The sequence below is a fragment of the Sycon ciliatum genome, chromosome 11 (genome assembly GCF_964019385.1).
Source record: "Sycon ciliatum chromosome 11, ocSycCili1.1, whole genome shotgun sequence".
NCBI classification, from domain to species: Eukaryota; Metazoa; Porifera; class Calcarea; order Leucosolenida; family Sycettidae; genus Sycon; species Sycon ciliatum.
In genome coordinates, this window is record NC_088653.1 from 28,152,243 (window position 1) to 28,170,925 (window position 18,683).

The 18,683-nt window shown below is 47.7% G+C and overlaps 1 protein-coding gene across 2 annotated transcripts in view; it reads left to right on the forward strand.

The window, feature by feature from the left end:
* LOC135827325 (uncharacterized) overlaps positions 1–18,683 on the forward strand; it is a 347,133-nt gene that overhangs the window by 145,725 nt on the left and 182,725 nt on the right. For both annotated transcript variants that reach the window (XM_065339846.1, XM_065339847.1), the window contains exons 18-19: positions 11,178–11,249; positions 15,660–15,734. In XM_065339846.1, the coding sequence (XP_065195918.1) occupies positions 11,178–11,249; positions 15,660–15,734 (147 nt within the window). The remainder of the gene's footprint in view (positions 1–11,177; positions 11,250–15,659; positions 15,735–18,683) is intronic.

An 18,683-nucleotide genomic window follows, 5' to 3' on the forward strand; every position in this document is an offset into this window, starting at 1 on the left:
TCCTAATACTTTAAAGTGGTCAGGTGAATAAAGAAAGTTAAAAATCCAATAACATGTGACTAACGTAAGTACTGCAGAATGAGGTGGAGGCTAAAGATAACGACAGAATGTAATTGAGATAGATGTGCTGCACAGTGCATGATGAAGTGCAGAAACAAGTCATAAACAAGGGTAGTGTAGACTCAAGGAAACAACTTAAGAGCTGTGACATGTTTCTTTCGCTGACACATATCAGTAGCTAGTGAGTGCAAATACAAACAGCTTTAAGGACCTTCAACTGCCGAACGTAACAGGCACGACACAGTACAGAGAATGAGAATTGACATAAACGTTCAATTATTCAGGACGCGATAACAAATGCAGATACACAGCTGATTTCTTTCGAACTTCACAATCGTCAGCTCCATCAATTTCCCTGTCGCCTGACTCCTTATCGTCGGTTTCATTACCATTACAAAGCTCCGTATTACTGTCCTCCACCTCGTCGTCTTCTCACCCTCACCCTCAATCAGTCCCAAACCATCTGTGTTGTCGTGTATCACCGGTCGATTGTGTATTTCAGTCCTTACACCCAACAAGAGCTACGGTTGTTGTAGCTTGACTCTGGTCAAGGCTACACGTAAGTGATTCCAAATAATAAAGTTAATGGTAATGCTGAGTATGAATTAGACCCAATATTCTCCAGACATAATCCACAACGGGACAGGTAGGTGGAACGACATATGTTAGGGTAGACGAATAGACGGAGACAAAGACGAACTACTAGGACTACATTATGATTTATACAAAAGAGAAAGACCAATGAACTACAAGTTACTCTATACTGTCCACTAACAGAGTACATTACATTATGATTATTGACGAGAGCGAGACTATTTGAAGAGAGCGAGAGTATTGAAGAGAGAGAGCGCGACTGAGAAACAACGCGATATAAAGGGCAGCGCTGTGCATACATGGAATGCTCTGCCGCAAAGCATACTGCTGAGACCCCCACACCTGGAGGGCCTGCATGCCTTTAAGTGCCATGTCCACCGTCACCTCGAGCTGCACCACTGGAGCTGGGCAACTGAGAGCCTCTAGCAGACCTCTAACACCCACCTCAGCCGTAGTGTACACACCGCGTCTGAGACCGTGTCTTTCTTCGCTAGTTTATATACTCTCCCTCGCTAGTATATATACCTTCCCTCGCTCTATGTTGCGGCACAGTAGCTCCCTTGTTCATGTAATAGCTGGCCTACTGTAACAATTATGATTTTGCTTGCCAAATAGCTGAGGCTGCAGTCACCTCACCAATCATCTCATATTTTCAATGTTCCTTTTATTTTACTTTAACACTTTCTAAACCTCTCTTTCCCTCCCTTCTCTCTCTCTCTCTCCCTCACTCTCTCTCACTCTCTCTCGCTCTCTCTCGCTCTCTCTCTCTCTCTCTCTCTCTCTCTCTCGCTCTCCCTGCGACCCACTCTTGGTGCATCTAGGTGGCTATGAAGTCGAGACCCTAGGTCGGCGGAGCTTCCTAAACCTCACCACCACTGCCACGATTCAGGTTGTGTGTGCTTCCCCTAGCTGCATCTCGTGTTTGGCATTTAAGTGATCTTTGTAAAAATAAAAATATAAAAGGGCCTGGGTAGCTATGGCAAACAAGGGCGTGCAAGTAGCTACCCAGGCCAACGGAACGAAAGGTGAGTATGACGTAGTACGGGTGCATGCAGGCCGGCCAGCTTAGGAAAGGTTTCAAATCTTTATTCTCACGATAGCTAGTGGCCAATAAGAGATAATAGTGTAAGAAAGGGGAAAGAGTGAGGAGGAATTGGGTGGGCAGGGCCTAAGGGTTAATGACTACTTACGGGCAGGGGTGGTCGCCACACGAGCATACAGAGTTGTGTACTTAAGTGTACGGGCAGGGGTGGTCGCTACACGAGCATACAGAGTTGTGCAACAGCAGGGATATCTCGGATTTGAAGGGAGTACGAGAAGGGATTTCGCGAAGCTGGGTGGGCAGGCAGTTAAAGTAATGAAGGGCCTTGTACAGGGGAGAATGGAGACAGCGGTCAGTCCGCGGAGTTGGCAAGTGCCAAGTACGAGAGCGACGTAAATTATACGAAGGTTGCACGTTGCTAGCAGTATCCAGCAAGAGTATATGTGGTGGGGCATAATTGTGGCGCAGAGAATGCGCGAAGAGTATAATTATGTTTAACTTTAAAGCGTGAAAATAATGTTGGCCATTTGATGCAATGCAAAAGGTGGGAGTGTTCTGAGTGTGTGTTGAGGGGAAGGTGGAGACATATTCTGGCGGCTTTCCGCTGGAGTCGTTCTAGCCTGTCAAGGGAAGTGTGGGACAACGGTGTGAGAGCATTGCTCGCATATGAGAATATAGGTAGTATGTATGTCTGATAGATGTGAGATAAAGAATCACTGGTGAGTGTAGACCTTAGTCTAAAAAGAATATTGAAAGACTTGAGTGATTTTTTGACTATGTATTCAACATGCTCCGTCCAACGGAGGTCATGCTGAAAGATTATTCCGAGGTGTTTGTGTTTTTGTGCTACGGTAAGCGGACTATTCCTGAGGGTGATCTGGGGTAGCTGTTCAGGGGGGCGGTTATTGTGGTAGAACGGGAGGATGACTGTTTTCTTTGTGTTAACCAGCAGGTGCCATCTTTGAAGCCAATCTCCAGCTGCTGTGACACTCTGTTGTAGGTTTCGGGTGCAGTCTTGAAGAGTTCTCGCTTTGGAAATCAGAGCGGTGTCATCTGCCAATTGGCTACAGGTGGTGCCGGGATTCTCACATGCGTGTGGAAGGTCTATGGTGTAGACGAGGAATAGAAGCGGCCCAAGAACAGATCCCTGAGGGACGCCGGCAGGGATCTTGAGGAAAGGCGATAGGTCGCCATCCACCTGGACCCTTTGCCGACGCCCCAACAGGTACCGTCGAAACCACTCCAGGGCGTTGCCCCGGCCACCATAGTGGGAGAGTTTTGCTAGAAGGCCTGCATGCCACACCTGATCGAAGGCCTTGCTTAGATCGAAAAAGCAGGCATTGACGTGTTTCCCGTCGTCTCTCGCAGTGGAGAGGGTATGGACGAGACGGGCGAGTTGCTGCTCAGTGCCGTCTTTCTCACGGAATCCGGACTGCTGGTTGGGCAGGTGGGGTGTGATGTGCTTGTAGAGGAGTTGATGTGCAATGTTTTCTTGGATTTTTGATGTAGTGCTCAAGAGAGAGATGGGTCTGTAATTTGTTGGTTGGGTTGGGTCACCGGGCTTGGGTACTGGTGTAATGGTGGCATCTTTCCACTCCTGTGGGATTTCTCCGGTTTGGAACGATAGATTAAAGAGGGACGATAACGACGGTGCAAGTTCCTTAGCCGCTTCTTTGAGTAGGCGGTTTGGAATAGAGTCGAACCCGGGGCTTTTATTGGTATCAACTCCGCGGAGGAGTTTTTCGACCTCAGCTTGGGAAGTCGAGATTTCCTGAAGGGGACTGAGGATGTCAGGGGTGGTGTTGATGGCTGGAGTTTGCTCATCCGCATTGGCCACGGACAGCTTGCTCTGTGAAATGAAGAATTCGTTGAGGGCAGCGGCTTTCTGTGCTGGTGTCGTTGCAGAAGTTGCTTGGCTGACGAGTTCGGGTATGCATTGTTTTGTAGCTGTAGTTAGGTGCTTCATGAGGCGGTGTAGGGAAGTAGAGGAGGCTGTTGAGTTGTTTACGAAATCCGATTTTGCACGACGCAGGAGGGTGGTGACACGGTTTCTTTGGGCAGTGAACGTGTTCCAGTCGTCGGGCGAGCGTGAGTGGAGGTATATTCTGTGTTTTCTGTGCTTATCCTCGATCTCTTTCAAGAGGCCCTTTGATATCCATGGTCGTGCTGGCACGTTCTTCCTGTCCCAAGGGGGGGGGGGTGAGTGCGAGTAACTTGGCAGTGTTCTTGGGCAATGCTCAGGACTTTGTCGCGCCAGGATCGCCAGAAGGTGTCAACTGGGCATGGGTCGTTTTCGTTTGGATGGTGGTTGAGATTTGTGCGTGAAAGGGCTTCTCGAAGAAGTTGGATAGTGCTGTCTGTCCATGACCAGAATGTGGTGCTTCTGGATCGTGGAGGGGAGTTGTTGATTATGGGGGGCAGTTGATTATTGATGTGGCCACTGATAGTAGTGTGATCGGATGCGCCAAACGGTGGAAGTGATTGGATATGAACATCATTGCTGTGGAGTGAGGAGATAACAAGGTCTAGACATGAGAGAGGTGTTTGTCGGTGGATGTAAGTAGGGAATCTGACATGTTGTGTGAGGCCGTATGTGTGTAGAAGAGTTTGTATGTCATCCCCAAGGCGATCTGTTCTGTTTGTGGTGAGGCACGCACTGTTCTTGGCATTGAAGTCTCCAAGTAGTAGGAGGTCGTCACCGTCGTCTCTAACGGTTTTAATGCTTCTTTCCAGTTCCGCACAGAAGAGGGTGCCATCGCTACGGGGTGGTCGGTAAATGTTTGCAGGAGGTTGTAGGTAAGATTATACGGGGGGAGGTACCTAACATACCTCCCCTGAGCAAAAAAGAACCGCGACCTCGCGGGAAATATTTAAGACTATTAGAAAAAACACACACACACAACGCACGGATCTCACAAAAGTCCTATACTACATGTTACATGCACTACAGTTCGTTCTGCTTCGCATACCTAAACAGCTTAGTTATGCAATTTTTGCAACCAGAATGACAGAGCGTGGCTCACCAACGGACCCCTAATATGGATGGCTGGAAACACGCGCGCGCACACACACTACAAAAATAACACGAAATAAATAAACCGAAAATAAATTTGACGAAATAGGACGCACGAAAAAAAGAGAGAGAGAGAGAGAGAGAAATAATGAAAAATTGCTAACCTGCATGACTTGGACAAGACGAGGTAAACATAGACGAGACAAGGTTGACAGAGACGAGACGAGGTTGAAGACGAGACGAGATTGACGACGAGACGAATGCCGGGTGGTAGATGACGAGGGTCGTGGGTTCCGAGCAATGGTCGGGCGCCAATGTTGAGTATGAATTAGACCCCAGACACAATTCACAATGGGACAGGTAGGTGGAACGACATTTATTAAGGTAGACGAAGAGACGGAGACAAAGACAAACTACTACATTGGGATTATTGTCGAGAGCGAGACTATTTGAAGAGAGCGAGATTATTGGAGAGAGGGAGCTCGACTGAGAAACAACGCAGTATAAAGGGCCTGGGTAGCTATGACAAACATGGGCGCGCAAGTAGCTACCCAGGCCAACGGAACGAAAGGTGAGTATGATGTAGTACGGGTGCATGCAGGCCGGCCAGCTTAGGAAAGGTTTGAATTCTTTATTCTCACGATGGCACCATCGCCAATAAGAGATATATTTATGAGAAGTTGAGATTGTGGGTTATGCAGTTGGAAAGTGATTTACATCACTTTGAATTTTACCATAGCTCAGTGGTTAGAGCATCGCTGGCTACAAGCAAAGGTCTCTGGTTCGAATCCTGGTGCGGGTGGCAGTCAATTTTTTACTTCAGACTTTCCCGTTTGTCTCTTTCCCTCAAACCAGTTAATAATAAAAATAATAATAATTTGGAAAGGATTGGGAGAACTTCAAAGTCAAAGGATCAGTCGATGACAAGCAGGGTCCCAGGTTCGAGTCCTGGTGGGTCTGGCGTTTTTTTCTCTTTTCAGGCAGTTCACTTCTCCGACTGATCCTTTGAATAATAATAATAATAATGCCTGATGATCGTAGAGATACGTGAAACTCGGAGTTGTGACAAAGCTTCCAAACTCTCTCTTGTGTAATAATAATAATAATAGCGAGGGTCCCTGGTTCGAGTCCTGGTGGTGACAGTCAATTTTTTCTTCAGACTTTTCCCGTTTGTCTCTTTCCCTCAAAACCAGTTCATAATAATAATAATAATAATAATTTGAAACTCGGATGTTGAGCCATAAATCAATGTAGAAGAGAAAAGGACATTATGGAGACGAGTTAAGAGTAACTCTCCATCACTGTAACATGATACTATATACAGTCAGAAAGTGCAATAACTAGGCACAAAACTGACAAAGTACTGAGACATTCGACGTCCTGACACCTAGCTTCAACACATCTCCGTAGCGCTAACCAACGTGAAATTATCGACCACAACTAAAAACTACGCGGTCTTCAGACCCCTGTTGTAGCACGATTTCCTGGCCTTTTCGTGGAGACAACTAGAAGACTGTATTTACTTATTGGTTTCGACCATACTCTCAAATCAACCAGAAAACAACAACAACAACGATCGCCAAATCGCTGTCATCAGCAAAACGTGCTCGCGTGCGTGCATTGGCTTACGTGTACGTGTGCATCAGTGTGCGTGCATACATATCGAAGTGTACGAGTAGAAAAGAAGAATGATCATGCGCATGATGCATCGATGAGTCATACCACCACGTAACCATGGATATAAATAATGGCGACGCGATGGTGACAGCAAAGTTCCGCGTACAAAAGCGCAGGTGCAACAAGGAAAAATCAGAGTGCAGAACAAACAGAAATTCAAATCGAAAGGAGATAAATATTGTGGAGATGAAGCAAATCAGTTTGGTCTGTCAGAGGGTGCTTGCGCCCAGAGACAGGGTGACAGCAAACCCTGTCAGAGAGAGTCAGTGTACAGAATAGGAATACATAGAACGCAGCACGCAGTGAATTTGCTGTGGAGAGCGAGAATGCAAGCAACAACGTAAGTATTAACTATGCAACTGATTATATCGGCGTATCTGACAAACACGCACAACAAACACTGTATTGTAACAACACACTCGTAAATGATGTTATCACAACAACACTCATTCTATTTCAGCGCAGTGTCCTGTCCAATCACACTCAAAATCACACTCGTAAATCTCGCACACTCCCTCCTTGACAACATGACAACTGACACTCATAAATCTCGCACAACCAACAGCCTTCCAACTTGGAAGGTTCAAGGTTATGACAAGACCAAAGACGGGAGGGCAAGCGCAACGAAAACGAGCAAAAGCTACAGTCCCAACGGAACAAAGAATGTCGTTTACTTGTCTTTGATATTTATGACCCACCCAAGTTGGGTGGTGTGCTGCTTTTGCTGCTTCGAATTGTAGTCAGACCGCTTTGTCAAATATCGTACTGGTCTCGTCATCGTCCAGTAACAATCGGGAAGAAAGAAAGCCAACTTGTGTTCTTCGCGGTGAAGTCTCCTACTAGCACCATGGGCTTGGGTGAAGCACGGCGGAGACATGACTCAAGGCTGGCACAGTAGTGGTGTATGTCGCTACTGGGTGGGCGATGGGAGACACCGAATACGAAGGATTGGCAGTTTGGCGGAGTCAGTTCGATCCACACTGATTCGTATCCAGATACATCGTACATACTGAGGTGCGAGTGAGTGAAGGACCTGTGAATGTAGACCAAGCAACCGCCTCCTTTGCCCTGCTGTCGATCGCAGCGATAAAGTGAGTAAGAAGGTAGGTCATATAGGCTGTCGCCATCGAGAGGAGAGCACCATGTTTCTGTAATGGCAATGACAGTGGGGAGTGGATGGCATGTTTGGATAAGGGAGGGAAGGTCATCGAACTTATTTATCAAGCTTCGGACATTTAACGATAAAAACGAGAAAAGCATTATAATGAGGGTATAAGCTAAGAGGACAAGGGTGAGGAGAAGAAAGCAGGAAGAACGTGAATGTTTACAAGAATATTTATGTATTGTGTGGAGAACAACGTTACTGTATATCCTGTGACGCCAGTGGACTGAAGCGTGAGCCCTGTGCTGGGGTATGGGGTTGGCTGTGGGCAGGGTCGATGTTGTCGCTCTCTTTTTGTTTTTTTGGAATTTTTGAAATCAGGTGAGGATTCCACACTGGGACTGGACGTCCTGCGTCGTTCGGAGGTAATCCAGGGGTTTGCTGGCTTATTAGACATCGCTGTGTTAGTCACCAGTGAGGAGATGAGGTCTTCAGCACGCGCCGAATCTGGGTGATTGCATGTTTCGGTAGGAGTAGTTGTATCGGTGTGCGGTGAGTTGAAAGTTGTCTTACCTGTACCTGTGCTGCCTGGCGGGGTTCCGGGGTGCACTGTCGTGCTGGTTGCCGACATCGGCGATGTAAGGTCGAGATCGCTGACTGGGTCGCTTGGGTGCGAGCTGGGGTGCAGGTCTGCTTGCGGCGTGGTGTCCGCGCCGTTAGAAGCCGTTTTGGATACGGCACTTGCGTGGTTCAAACTTTGGTCCGCTTTCGGCGCGGAGTCAGTACGGTGAGCATGAGAGCTAGCTCACCCGTCCCGCTCTGTGCTGCTGCTTTCTTTGGGGTGCGTGGACATGGTGGAAGTGTGTGCACTGCGACAGTTTTTGCAGGTACGCGCGATGTGACCTACCTGGCCGCATAGCCTGCACATGCCTGCCTGGCCATCGTACAGAATGCGAAGCTCGTGCGAACCTTCCGTCGTACGCAGGTACGACGGGATCGAGCTCCGTGGCTTTAGTTCGAATATGGCGAAGCGTACTCCAGTTGCTGTGTGGGTATTGTTCCTAGCCTCATGCATGAAAGAGATCCACAACGATGTGGAAGTTGAGCCGATACTCCAACCCATCACCGGTGAAACCTTTCGCTATCGTACTGCCAATATTGAGCCCGATGCGCGAGCGGACATCCGGGTGCGGGGCTTTTGGAACCATAGCCGCAATGCATTTTTCGATACGAGGGTGTTCTATCTCCACGCAGCGAGCTATCGGTCCCAGCCCATTGCATCTATTTATCGCAAGTTGGAAGGTGCCAAGAAGCGGGAGTATGGCGAAAGAGTTAACCAAGTTGAACATGGCTCGTTCACACCACTGGTCTTCTCCTCTTGCGGCGGAATGGGTCCAGAGGCAGACATCGTCGTCAAGCGGATTGCTGATGCTCTGACTTCTAAGCGCAAGGAGAGCTACAGCAAAGTCGTTTGCTGGATGCGCTGCTGCTTGGCTTTCTCTCTTGCTAGGTCTGCGATCCGGTGCGTTCGAGGATCACCCTCCGTTCGCCGCCGTCACGTCAACCTTGTGCCTGTCGACCTCGTCCAGGCTGAGGCTCGCCTTGCTACGCATTAGACTGTCCATTTTAGCTCCCTCCTTATTGGACTGTTTTCACAGCCATTGTAGCTTCCTCCGTATAAGACTGTTTTCACAGCCATTTCAGCTCATTTTCTCTTGGTATAAAGCTGTTGACCTTAAAGCCTTGCACTTGTGTTTATTTTGCCCGTAAAAGAGGCTTGGAATCATAATTTTTTGGAAGTTTGATTTTTCCGTGTCGGATCTCACCGATTTCCTTTCCATACAGTGTGAGAGCTGCTTTGAGCACGCCGTCTGAGATCCAGATCAGGGCGTCATGGATGTGCAGCTGTGTTGTTGGTGCGGAAACGAAGTGTGGTGAAACCCGTTCACCCTTGCAATCGAAGCCATTGAGCACCAACAATTTTGCTTTTTCATGTGACTCAACGGTAAGTCTACATTGACCCCTGCTTGACCCCTTGTTGTAGTCTTCGGGGTGCTGAGTCGAATGGTCTTGGTCCGAGGAAGCTGAGACGCTCCCTTCCTCCTTTATTCCCAATCGAACTCGCGCACTTCCACCGAAACTGGGTGACTGCGCCCTACTAGATAGGGACTTGTATGGAAAAGTCACTAAAAGCGCCGTTTCGTTCTTATAAAAGCGCGGATGACCGCAATTAGTCCATATGTTGTAGTGTTTTGGCTGCTGAGTCGACTGGTTTTGGTCCGAAAAGGCTGCGATGCAGCGTTCGGCCCTTATTCCCAATCGAACACGGGTGAGTAAGCAGTCACGTGCTTACATCCTTCAGCCTCATTCTGCCCAGAGTCGCGCACTGGTTCTTCAAGACTCACCAATCTCAGATTCCACAACAGGCTCGCCTTATTTTGTCGTGTTATTTTTCACGAAAGACTGAACGCGACATGCAACTCTCTCCTTGGAACACCAGCACCGGCATTATTGGCAGCCCAGTGCTAGAACTAAGTCAAACGAACTGGCTATACTATGCGAAGAAAGGAAAGGCAGCCATTACAAACGCCATGGCGCAAGCAATTTGAATAACTAAAACAAAGCCCAACAATTTGAAGTTTGAAGAGAGCACGCGGAAAAGTACTAATGTTACGTTTGCTCGCTTCAAGTCGCGCTTGCAAAAGTACTAGCACCCTTTGCTCGCGTGCCAGCAGTAGATACTTTTTTCGATGCGCGCGCATGTGGTCCGAGCCACCTTAAAGGGGAAGTTAAGGCAAAAATCAAATTTTCACCAGTTGTAGTTTTTGAGGTGCTGAGTCGAATGGTCGTGGTCCGAGGAAGCTGAGACGGTCCCTTCCTACTTGAATCCCAATCGAACTCGCGCACTTCCACCGAAACTGGGTGACTGCGCCCTACTAGAAGGGGATTTGTATGCAAAATGTCACTAAAAGCGCCAATTCGTTCTTATAAAAGCATGGATGACCGCGATTGGCCCATATGTTGTAGTCTTTTGGACGCGGAGTCGATCGGTTTTGGTCCGAAAAGGCTGCGATGCAGCATTCCTCCTTTATTCCCAATCAAACATGGTTGAACAAACGGTCACGTGCTCCTGCGTACACCAGTCACCTGGTCACCGTGCCTGCAGGGTACAACTTACTAGCCTGTTTGACCTTTTTTGGGTGCAGTCCTGTCACTCGAGTTGACCTCAAGTTGAACCTTGGTGTGAAAGTTGTCGCCTGCTGGCGTGGTGACCAGGTGATTTGGGCACCCAGGAGCACGTGGCCGCTTGTTCAACGATGTTTGATTGGGAATAAAGGAAGAATGCTGCATCGCAGCCTTTTCGGACCAAAACCAGTCGACTCAGCGTCCAAAAGAGTACAACAGATGGGCTAATCGCGGTCATCCGTGATTTTATAAAAACGAAATGGCGCTTTTAGTGACATTTTGCATACAAACCCCTATCTAGTAGGGCGCAGTCACCCAGTTTCGGTGGAAGTGCGCGAGTTCGATTGGGATTCAAGTAGGAAGGGAGCGTCTGAGCTTTCTCGGACCAAGACCATTCGACTCAGCATCCCGAAGACTACAACTGGTGAAATTTTAATTTTGCCTTAACTTCCCCGGCTAAAATATACTCTGATATCACCTTTTTTGTCATAATCTTCATGCAGGGGTCTTGATGGCAACAAGCTGACACACCTTCCCCCTCGTCTATTTCAACACCACAAGAAGCTGATGATTGTGTGAGTATTCAGTGCAGAGTGTTGGGTAGGATTCGTTAGTTGAGGGAGTTGTGCTCAATCTTCTCAGATTTCAAACCTACTATAAGTCACAGTTGAATAGTTTGTTTGCAGGGAGGAGGGGGTCCCTGACTATTGCTGTGATATTGTTGTCTTTGTTATTAAGTCGCCGAGTGGAGGCACGACAATAAACACGAAATAACTTTAAATGGAGTTTTCTCAGGTACCTACCTGGATTACATTATAATAAGGCGAGAAGGGAACTTTCTTCGGTGCACACCTGGAGGTCAGAACAGCTCTTCTGCTCGGCTCGTTGTTTCTGAGAAATCAGTAAAACGCAGCACCATTTATAGGGCGGCAGACTCCGTACGCTAACGTACGGGGACACGCTAAATGTACAGTATAGTAGTAGTCAGCTACGATTCAGTAAAAGCAAGGCAGGGATACTACGCATTCTGCTTGGTAGTGGTGTTCCTTGAAAGTTGAAACGATCTCTTGCGACCCTGAAGGTCTCACCGACATACCGCTTCGGACACAGTGCACACTTCATCATGTAGATAATGCCGGGGGAATCACACATGCAGCTCGGCAAACCAGAGGAACATGAGATACAGGGGTTGAGTGGTCTTCCTCGCCTCCGCTGTTCTCGGCGCCTCACTCATTCTTGTGTCACGCTGCACTTTGTTGGATTCAGCGCTGACTTCACGAGGGTATCCTTGAGGTTGGGAGTGTGTTCAGACACAATATTGACCGGGGACCCCGAGCGCTCGACTGAATGCTTCGCCTTCCGCTGAATGTCTTCTGAGCGAAAGGGTAGCTTCGTATACCGGAATCTTTTTTTCATATATGGCTCACATCGTTGGGCAGTGTGGCAACTTTTCCGAGCAATCTCAAGATTGCACATGCTTTTGGTAGGGAGCTCAATCGAAAACCAAATTCGCGAGTTTCGCATAAACCGCTAGTTTAGCTAAACTGGGAAGATGTGAGCAAATACCTGTGAAAATTTGAACACAAAATTCCAAGGCAATCTAGAGTTATAGTCGATTGAAGATCGAAAAATGGGGGACAAAAATAGTCACAGAAGTAAATGCAAGACAGTTCTTGTATGTATGTGAGCCATGTGGTTACCGTCCAGCACTGCATTATCTGGTGCATACATGGCGATACTGGATGTGTGCCTGCATGCAGTGTGCACGCATACCGTTCGCACCTACTTGCACAAGTCACACGTTTTCACCGTCACTGCTTCTACACTGTGCACGCAGTTCACTCGATTTTTTTCAGCAACCACCGGGAAATCGCCTTGGGCTGGTTTCTCTGATCATTTTCCTTCTACCGCGATAAAGCGCGAGCCTAAATGTTCTAGTATCCTCTTGGTTTAGGCTAATTCGAGGCCGCTGAACACGAAAATCGGGTGTTCCTCGCGGGACCGAGTACGGATCTAGTCGAAATTAGTACTTCGAAGTGCATCCGCGCCAAGCGCGGAGGCATTATTTTTGGAAGCATGGCATGTGTGGCACCATTGGAAAGGTAATGATCTCAGCTACCTAAAAATAGCATTGACAAGGCTGAAAAGGCCGCGGGAGAAGATACTTGGGCCTCGAACTTCATCTCGAACTCCATCTCGAACTGTCGTCGTCATCTCCAAAAATTTGAAAAAGGCGCTCCTTTCCGTGAACTGTGCACCCCCAGATGGTGCGCAGTATCGCCGACGAGAGCGGAGAAATTGGCTTCTCCTGAGCTTCTGCCCTAACTCTGAAGATGACAACAAGCGGAATCCAGGTCAGGTATACATACTTTAGGCCGTAGTGAAGAACCCAGGTTGTCTGCTTGAGACTGAAACGGAATTTTTTTGAAGTTTGGGCCGCTGGACTATAGCCGTTGTTCGTAAATATTGATGTCAGTCTGTCTAATTCGTCCTGCAATAGATGAGGGGAACATATTCTATGTGCACGATAAACTAGCGCTTTCACAAGATGTCTCTTCGATTTCGTTGGAGTATAGCTCCCCCATGGAATGTAGAGGCCGGTGAAAGTTGGCTTCCTATAGATAGTGGTGTCTAAACTCTTAGACTCTGGGCTCGTCGCTTGGTCCTGTATTGGCTAATATATTTGTAGGGTTCTGTGAAGCGTCCATTATTCCATCATTGTGGCCCTCTATGTACTGTCGTTTTGTAGACGATGTGTACTGTCACGGTGAGGATGAGGATGTCTGTGGGACTTTTCTACTAACTCTGAATAGCCTCCACCCGGCGCTGAGATTGACGTAGGAAGCGGAACAAAACGGCAGATTATCCTTCTTGGATGTACAAATATCACGCTTGCTCCGCCGTCGCTGGTGGCGGTGGTGGAGGAGGGAGGGCGTGGTGGCTCATCGGGCTGGTTTGTGTCGCCGCCTTTGCTCCAGCCGTCGGTGGTTCCTTCGTCAGTGCCCCCGGCGGCTTTGGCTGGGGTGGTGCTGCTTGCGGTCCCGGCCCCACTGCCTCCTCCTGATCCTCCGCCGTCGGCTCTTGCGGCGGTGGAGCTTGCCAGTGACAGACCGCGAGCAACACCGGCAGGGGCAATGACACTACAATTGCCAACCCAAAAAGACTCACCTTGCGTATTAGCAGCTCCCACACCATCACCAACAATGCAATCTACAGCAACCACAACTAATCCACCATCCGAGCCCATTATTGAAAGACCAAGACGATCAACAGCCAACTACAACAGAAACTACGCACTCAACGGACAAGGGCGTAATGAGGGACGTGAGAGCAGGGTGACGGCCGAGTCCCGTTCAATGGACCATGTCAGGCGGGATAACAGAGAGAGAGCGCAGAGGAAGCAGATGATGGGACGGATGGTGAGGGGAGCAATGAGTCGGAGAGCGACGATTGTAGTGATCGTGAGAGTGCCGGTGAGAATGTTAGTGTTGTGCGTAGGTTTCGTGGTAGCAAGTCTTCAGTGTACAATCTTCTGTTGGCTAGTCCTGATTGTTGCAATTCGTATTCCAACTCTTCATTCACTGTATTGTGCCGTGGTCGTCATGGTTATGGACTACAGTTAAAGGTTTTGGAAGCCATCTGTCAGCGTCTGTATAAGCCTAATTTGTGTACAGAAAGATAGTATAATTGAGTTGAAATTGTTCAAGTAAAGTGTCATGTTTGGTGCGGCCAAGTTTGGCCGTTAATATTCTAGGTGTAATGTACTGCTGTTATTTGTAATCACTTTGTCCTTCCTTCTTTCTTTCTCTTCTTTGTTCACTTTTCAGTTGCAAGTTTAGTGTTAGTACACATATTCGTTATTGCTCTCGCTTTCATTGTTAAAATTCACAATTGTAAATTTCACTGCTGTTGTTCTTAGTGTTATTTCTCTAACTTAGATTTTCTATAATAGTTCAATTATTACTCATAAAAAGGACACACTTCAGGCTCATTACAAACATCTTGAAAGTTTTTTTCTTCACAAGTATACTTTCAAGCCTTCTCATCAGGTGTGTCCTTTTTATGAGTATTATCGCATTTTTGTCTCAGAGGAAACAGTTCAATTATTATTATTATTATTAGAAAGGTTCTTTCTTCCATATCTGGCTTACAAGTGTTGAGTTTCGGAGAGAAAAGAGCATTACGTGGCATGTGGCCTCAAATTTCCTAACACTTAGAAAGGAAAAGGACATAATTATGGAAACGAGTTAAGAGTAACTCTCCACCACTGTAACTAGATACTATATACAGTCAGAAAGTGCAACAACTAGGCACAAAACTGACAGAGCACTGAGACATTCGACGTCCTGACACCTAGCTTCAACACATCTCTGTAGCGCTAACCGAAAGCCTTCCAACTTGGAAGGTTCAAGGTTATGGTTATGGTTATGGTTCTCGCAAAGCTTCCCCCTTCTTAACTTATCTTTGATATTTTTGACCCACCCAAGTTGGGTGGTGTACTGCTTTGCTGCTTCGAATTGTAGTTAGACCGCTTTGTCAAATCGCCTACTGGTCTCGTCATCGTCCAGTGGCAATCGACATTCTTTGTTCCGTTGGGACTGTAGCTTGGGCTCGTTTTCGTTGCGCTTGCCTTCCTCTCTTTGGTCTTTTCCACTCCTCAGGAAGCTTCCTGAGGAGTGTTGTGCGAAAACTAGTTCGAAGTACAATTTTTTGTTCATCATTTCTTCCATATCACATTTTTTCTTTCTTCCATGTTCTTCACTGCCTTCGTATACACTCGTTTTTTGAATACAATAAAAACCTTTGTGAAAATGTCGGTTCAGCTCGTTCTGTTGATCGCAATTCTAAAATTATTATTATTATTATATTTATTGTGTTGATAATGAATACCTTGAGATCTGCAATTTTTCGTACTAAAAAAATCTTTTCAAGATCCCTTACTTACCACTGGTGTCTCCACGTCTTCGTTTTGTCCTGTCGTGAAGCGGATTAAGCGGCAACCCACTGGACACCTTACCAGAAGCTCTTTTTGGGACTGAAATAAATTCATTGACGCAGTTGTAAGTCTCTGCTGTTAGTGCTAGTTATTTAAAAGAACTAACATTATTATTCAAGATTATTCAACATGGGTTCATGCGTATGAGCGTATGAGCTATGAGTAACTTCATGGCATGAGCAAGCCGTAAAACGTCAACGCAAACGAGCAACTGGGTTAGAGTCCCGTCCTGACCATGTGAAACATACTCGTGTTTGACAAGTTCAGAGTGGTCAACTCGCCATGACCACAACGAGTGGGGTTTAGTCCAGGGCATGCAATTTCTACCGCAACATGGAGATAATAAATCTCGCCTTTTTTGTGTTTTGACTTTCCTAAAGTTGCAAAAGTTTTTATGCGCTCTTGTTGGAATAAAGTATGACGGCAAAACGGAAAATATTTTTGATATGTGCCTTACGATCATAGCAGTCAGTTGCACACCATCTTACTTATATGCACACTATACTTGGAGGTGTCCACCTCGCTACCCTCAGTTATAGCGAGCATGGCCCACACCTCCACTTCTCTGCAAATATCATGTTTTCTTAAAAAAACTCTTCTGACCGCTGCTTGTGTAATGGTAGCCGAGTGGAGGCGCGGTGCGATCAACCAGTTAGCTTTTATTATTATTCTCTCACATACACACCCGGGATATATTATAAGTAAAATAAGAAGCAAAGTCTTCCAAGCTTTGTTCGGTGTCTTCCCGAGCAAGGCAAACAATACTCGCTTCGATTCTTCATGTATTGCAGCCAACACATGTCTTTTCTACTGTACTGGCAGATAGAGCAATACACAGTCGCAGCAGCCATTCGTTTTGTCGTTCTTGGCGCGGGTGTCCTCGAACAGGTCAGGATATTGCTCCAGTGCCAGCTTGCCATCGTGTATGGGGACTTTCATCAAAGGCTTACGCCCTCCGCTGTGACTGGGAGCTCCCGCTGTACGTGCGACCTCCAGGGTGGGGAGCAAACCCATTTCCTAGCTATATTTTACAACGATTTTTTTTTCCTACGTTCACATAACCAGCTCGAAAAGAATAAGGAAAGACAATGGTACGGAGACTAGGACAAACGTGACAACTAATGAGCAGGCGCTGCACCGAGACGCAGCAGTGATGGTGGGGCATTGATGACTCTGCCGACCTGAGGTCTCGGCGTCACGGCCAAAAACACGCACCAAAAACAATGAAAAAAGAAGAAGATAGAGCTGTACAGGTGAGAAAGATGCAAAAACCCAACGATAAAATAGTCCGCCCGCACTCCCCATTTTTTCCATGTTTTTCTGAAAAAAGGAACGATCATGAAGTATCTTATTTGGCTTGGCCTAACATGGGATTTGAACTAGCACTGTCGCCCTAGCAGGCAGGCATAGTGGGATGGTCTAAGACCATGATTTAGAAACAGAGGGTACCAGGTTGAAGTCCTGCTTGGAAGCGGAAGGATTTTCCAGCCGTGATGCGACCCACTGTTAATTGGGAACTCGTGGCCTGGCACGAGGGAAACATGGATGCAGTGAATGGGATTTTCGGTCTTTGACCACATGGTGGTGAGCTGATCTACTCACTTCCCACCGCTTTAGGAGCTGCATCTGCGCCTTGATCCTGGAAGGGTGGTGGTGTTCCTAAGGAAGCAGAAAACTCGGTGTCTATAATAAACCGAGTCACACGCGAACCGTGAATTTTTTTAACGCCCTTCATGCATTCCCCCGATACACTTCGCATACATGCACATTCTTCCAAGTTGCTTCATGTTATGTATGTGTTGTGTCCTGCTCAAGGCAGACCAACTCTTCGAAAGATGAGAATGAATCATCAGTACAACGCAATGGCTTTTAAAGGGAAGCTGGCTGCAAAGGCGGCTTGAAAGGTGACATGTGAATGTGTTATGTGCAAGGCGCCAGAGGTACAGCAGTGCAGGGCCTAGGGTGCGAACAGCAGCACTAGCAGCCTGAGTGCCAAGACCCATGCAGGGAAAGGTGCTACAATATCACCACATGCCCCCTCGGCTTAAGTGCGACTTGGGAGCACTAACACAAAGAAAATCCTGAAACTGAAATTCGAAAATCACAGCGTAGCGCACAAGCAACAAGGAAAAAGCAAGAGAAGCATGCCCAGTCAATCTATGCACGTGGCCGGAGGAACCGTCTGTTCCGCCAGAAGCTGGACCCCGTCACTGTCTGCACTGTGTAGCTCCGTCCTCTTCTCGTGCATTTTGTGACCGTTCCTTCCATATCCCAGCGTTTTGAAGACTGGTTCTGGATCCATACCTTATCGCCCGCGTGCAGAGGGGGCAGAGGTTTGCCAAGCTGGGATGAGACCTGCTGGGGAGCACTGCGGCTGTGGGCAGCGTACTGCTGCAGATTTGCAGGAAGTGTGGGAACCTTGGTCCTCGTTGGCCTTCCAAACAGCAGCTGGGCCGGGCTTGCTCCTCCTGCACCAGGCGTGTTACGCCACTCCAGCAACCCTTCTCTGAAGGCACTGCTGTTATAGGTGTCACCTTTGCCAATTTTCATTAATAAGTGCTTCATGGCCTTGACCGCCGCCTCAGCCGCGCCATTCGACTGAGGATTGTACGGGCTGCTGGGGTCGTGGCAAATGTTCCACTCTGAGCAGAACGAAGCGAACGCTGAAGATCTGAATTGCGGCCCACCATCCGTCGTGAGGCGCGTAGGAACGCCAACGTCCGACATCCACTGAACGAGATGTTTGGTGACGTCAGACGTGGTAGCCGATCTCCCACAACGCCCAACAAATGGCCAGCCGGAAAACTTGTCGGTGAGAACCAGGTACTCAAAGCCGCCTAGGGAGAAGAGGTCCGCCGCTGCATCTTCGAACGGTCTGGACGGACGACTGTCAGAGAGGAGCGGCTCAGAAGGTTGGGAGGGGAGCAGCGTGATGCAGGATCTGCAAGTCTGGACGACGTTCTTAACGTCATTGGAGATCTGGGGCCAGTACACTGCTTGCCTGGCCCTGCGG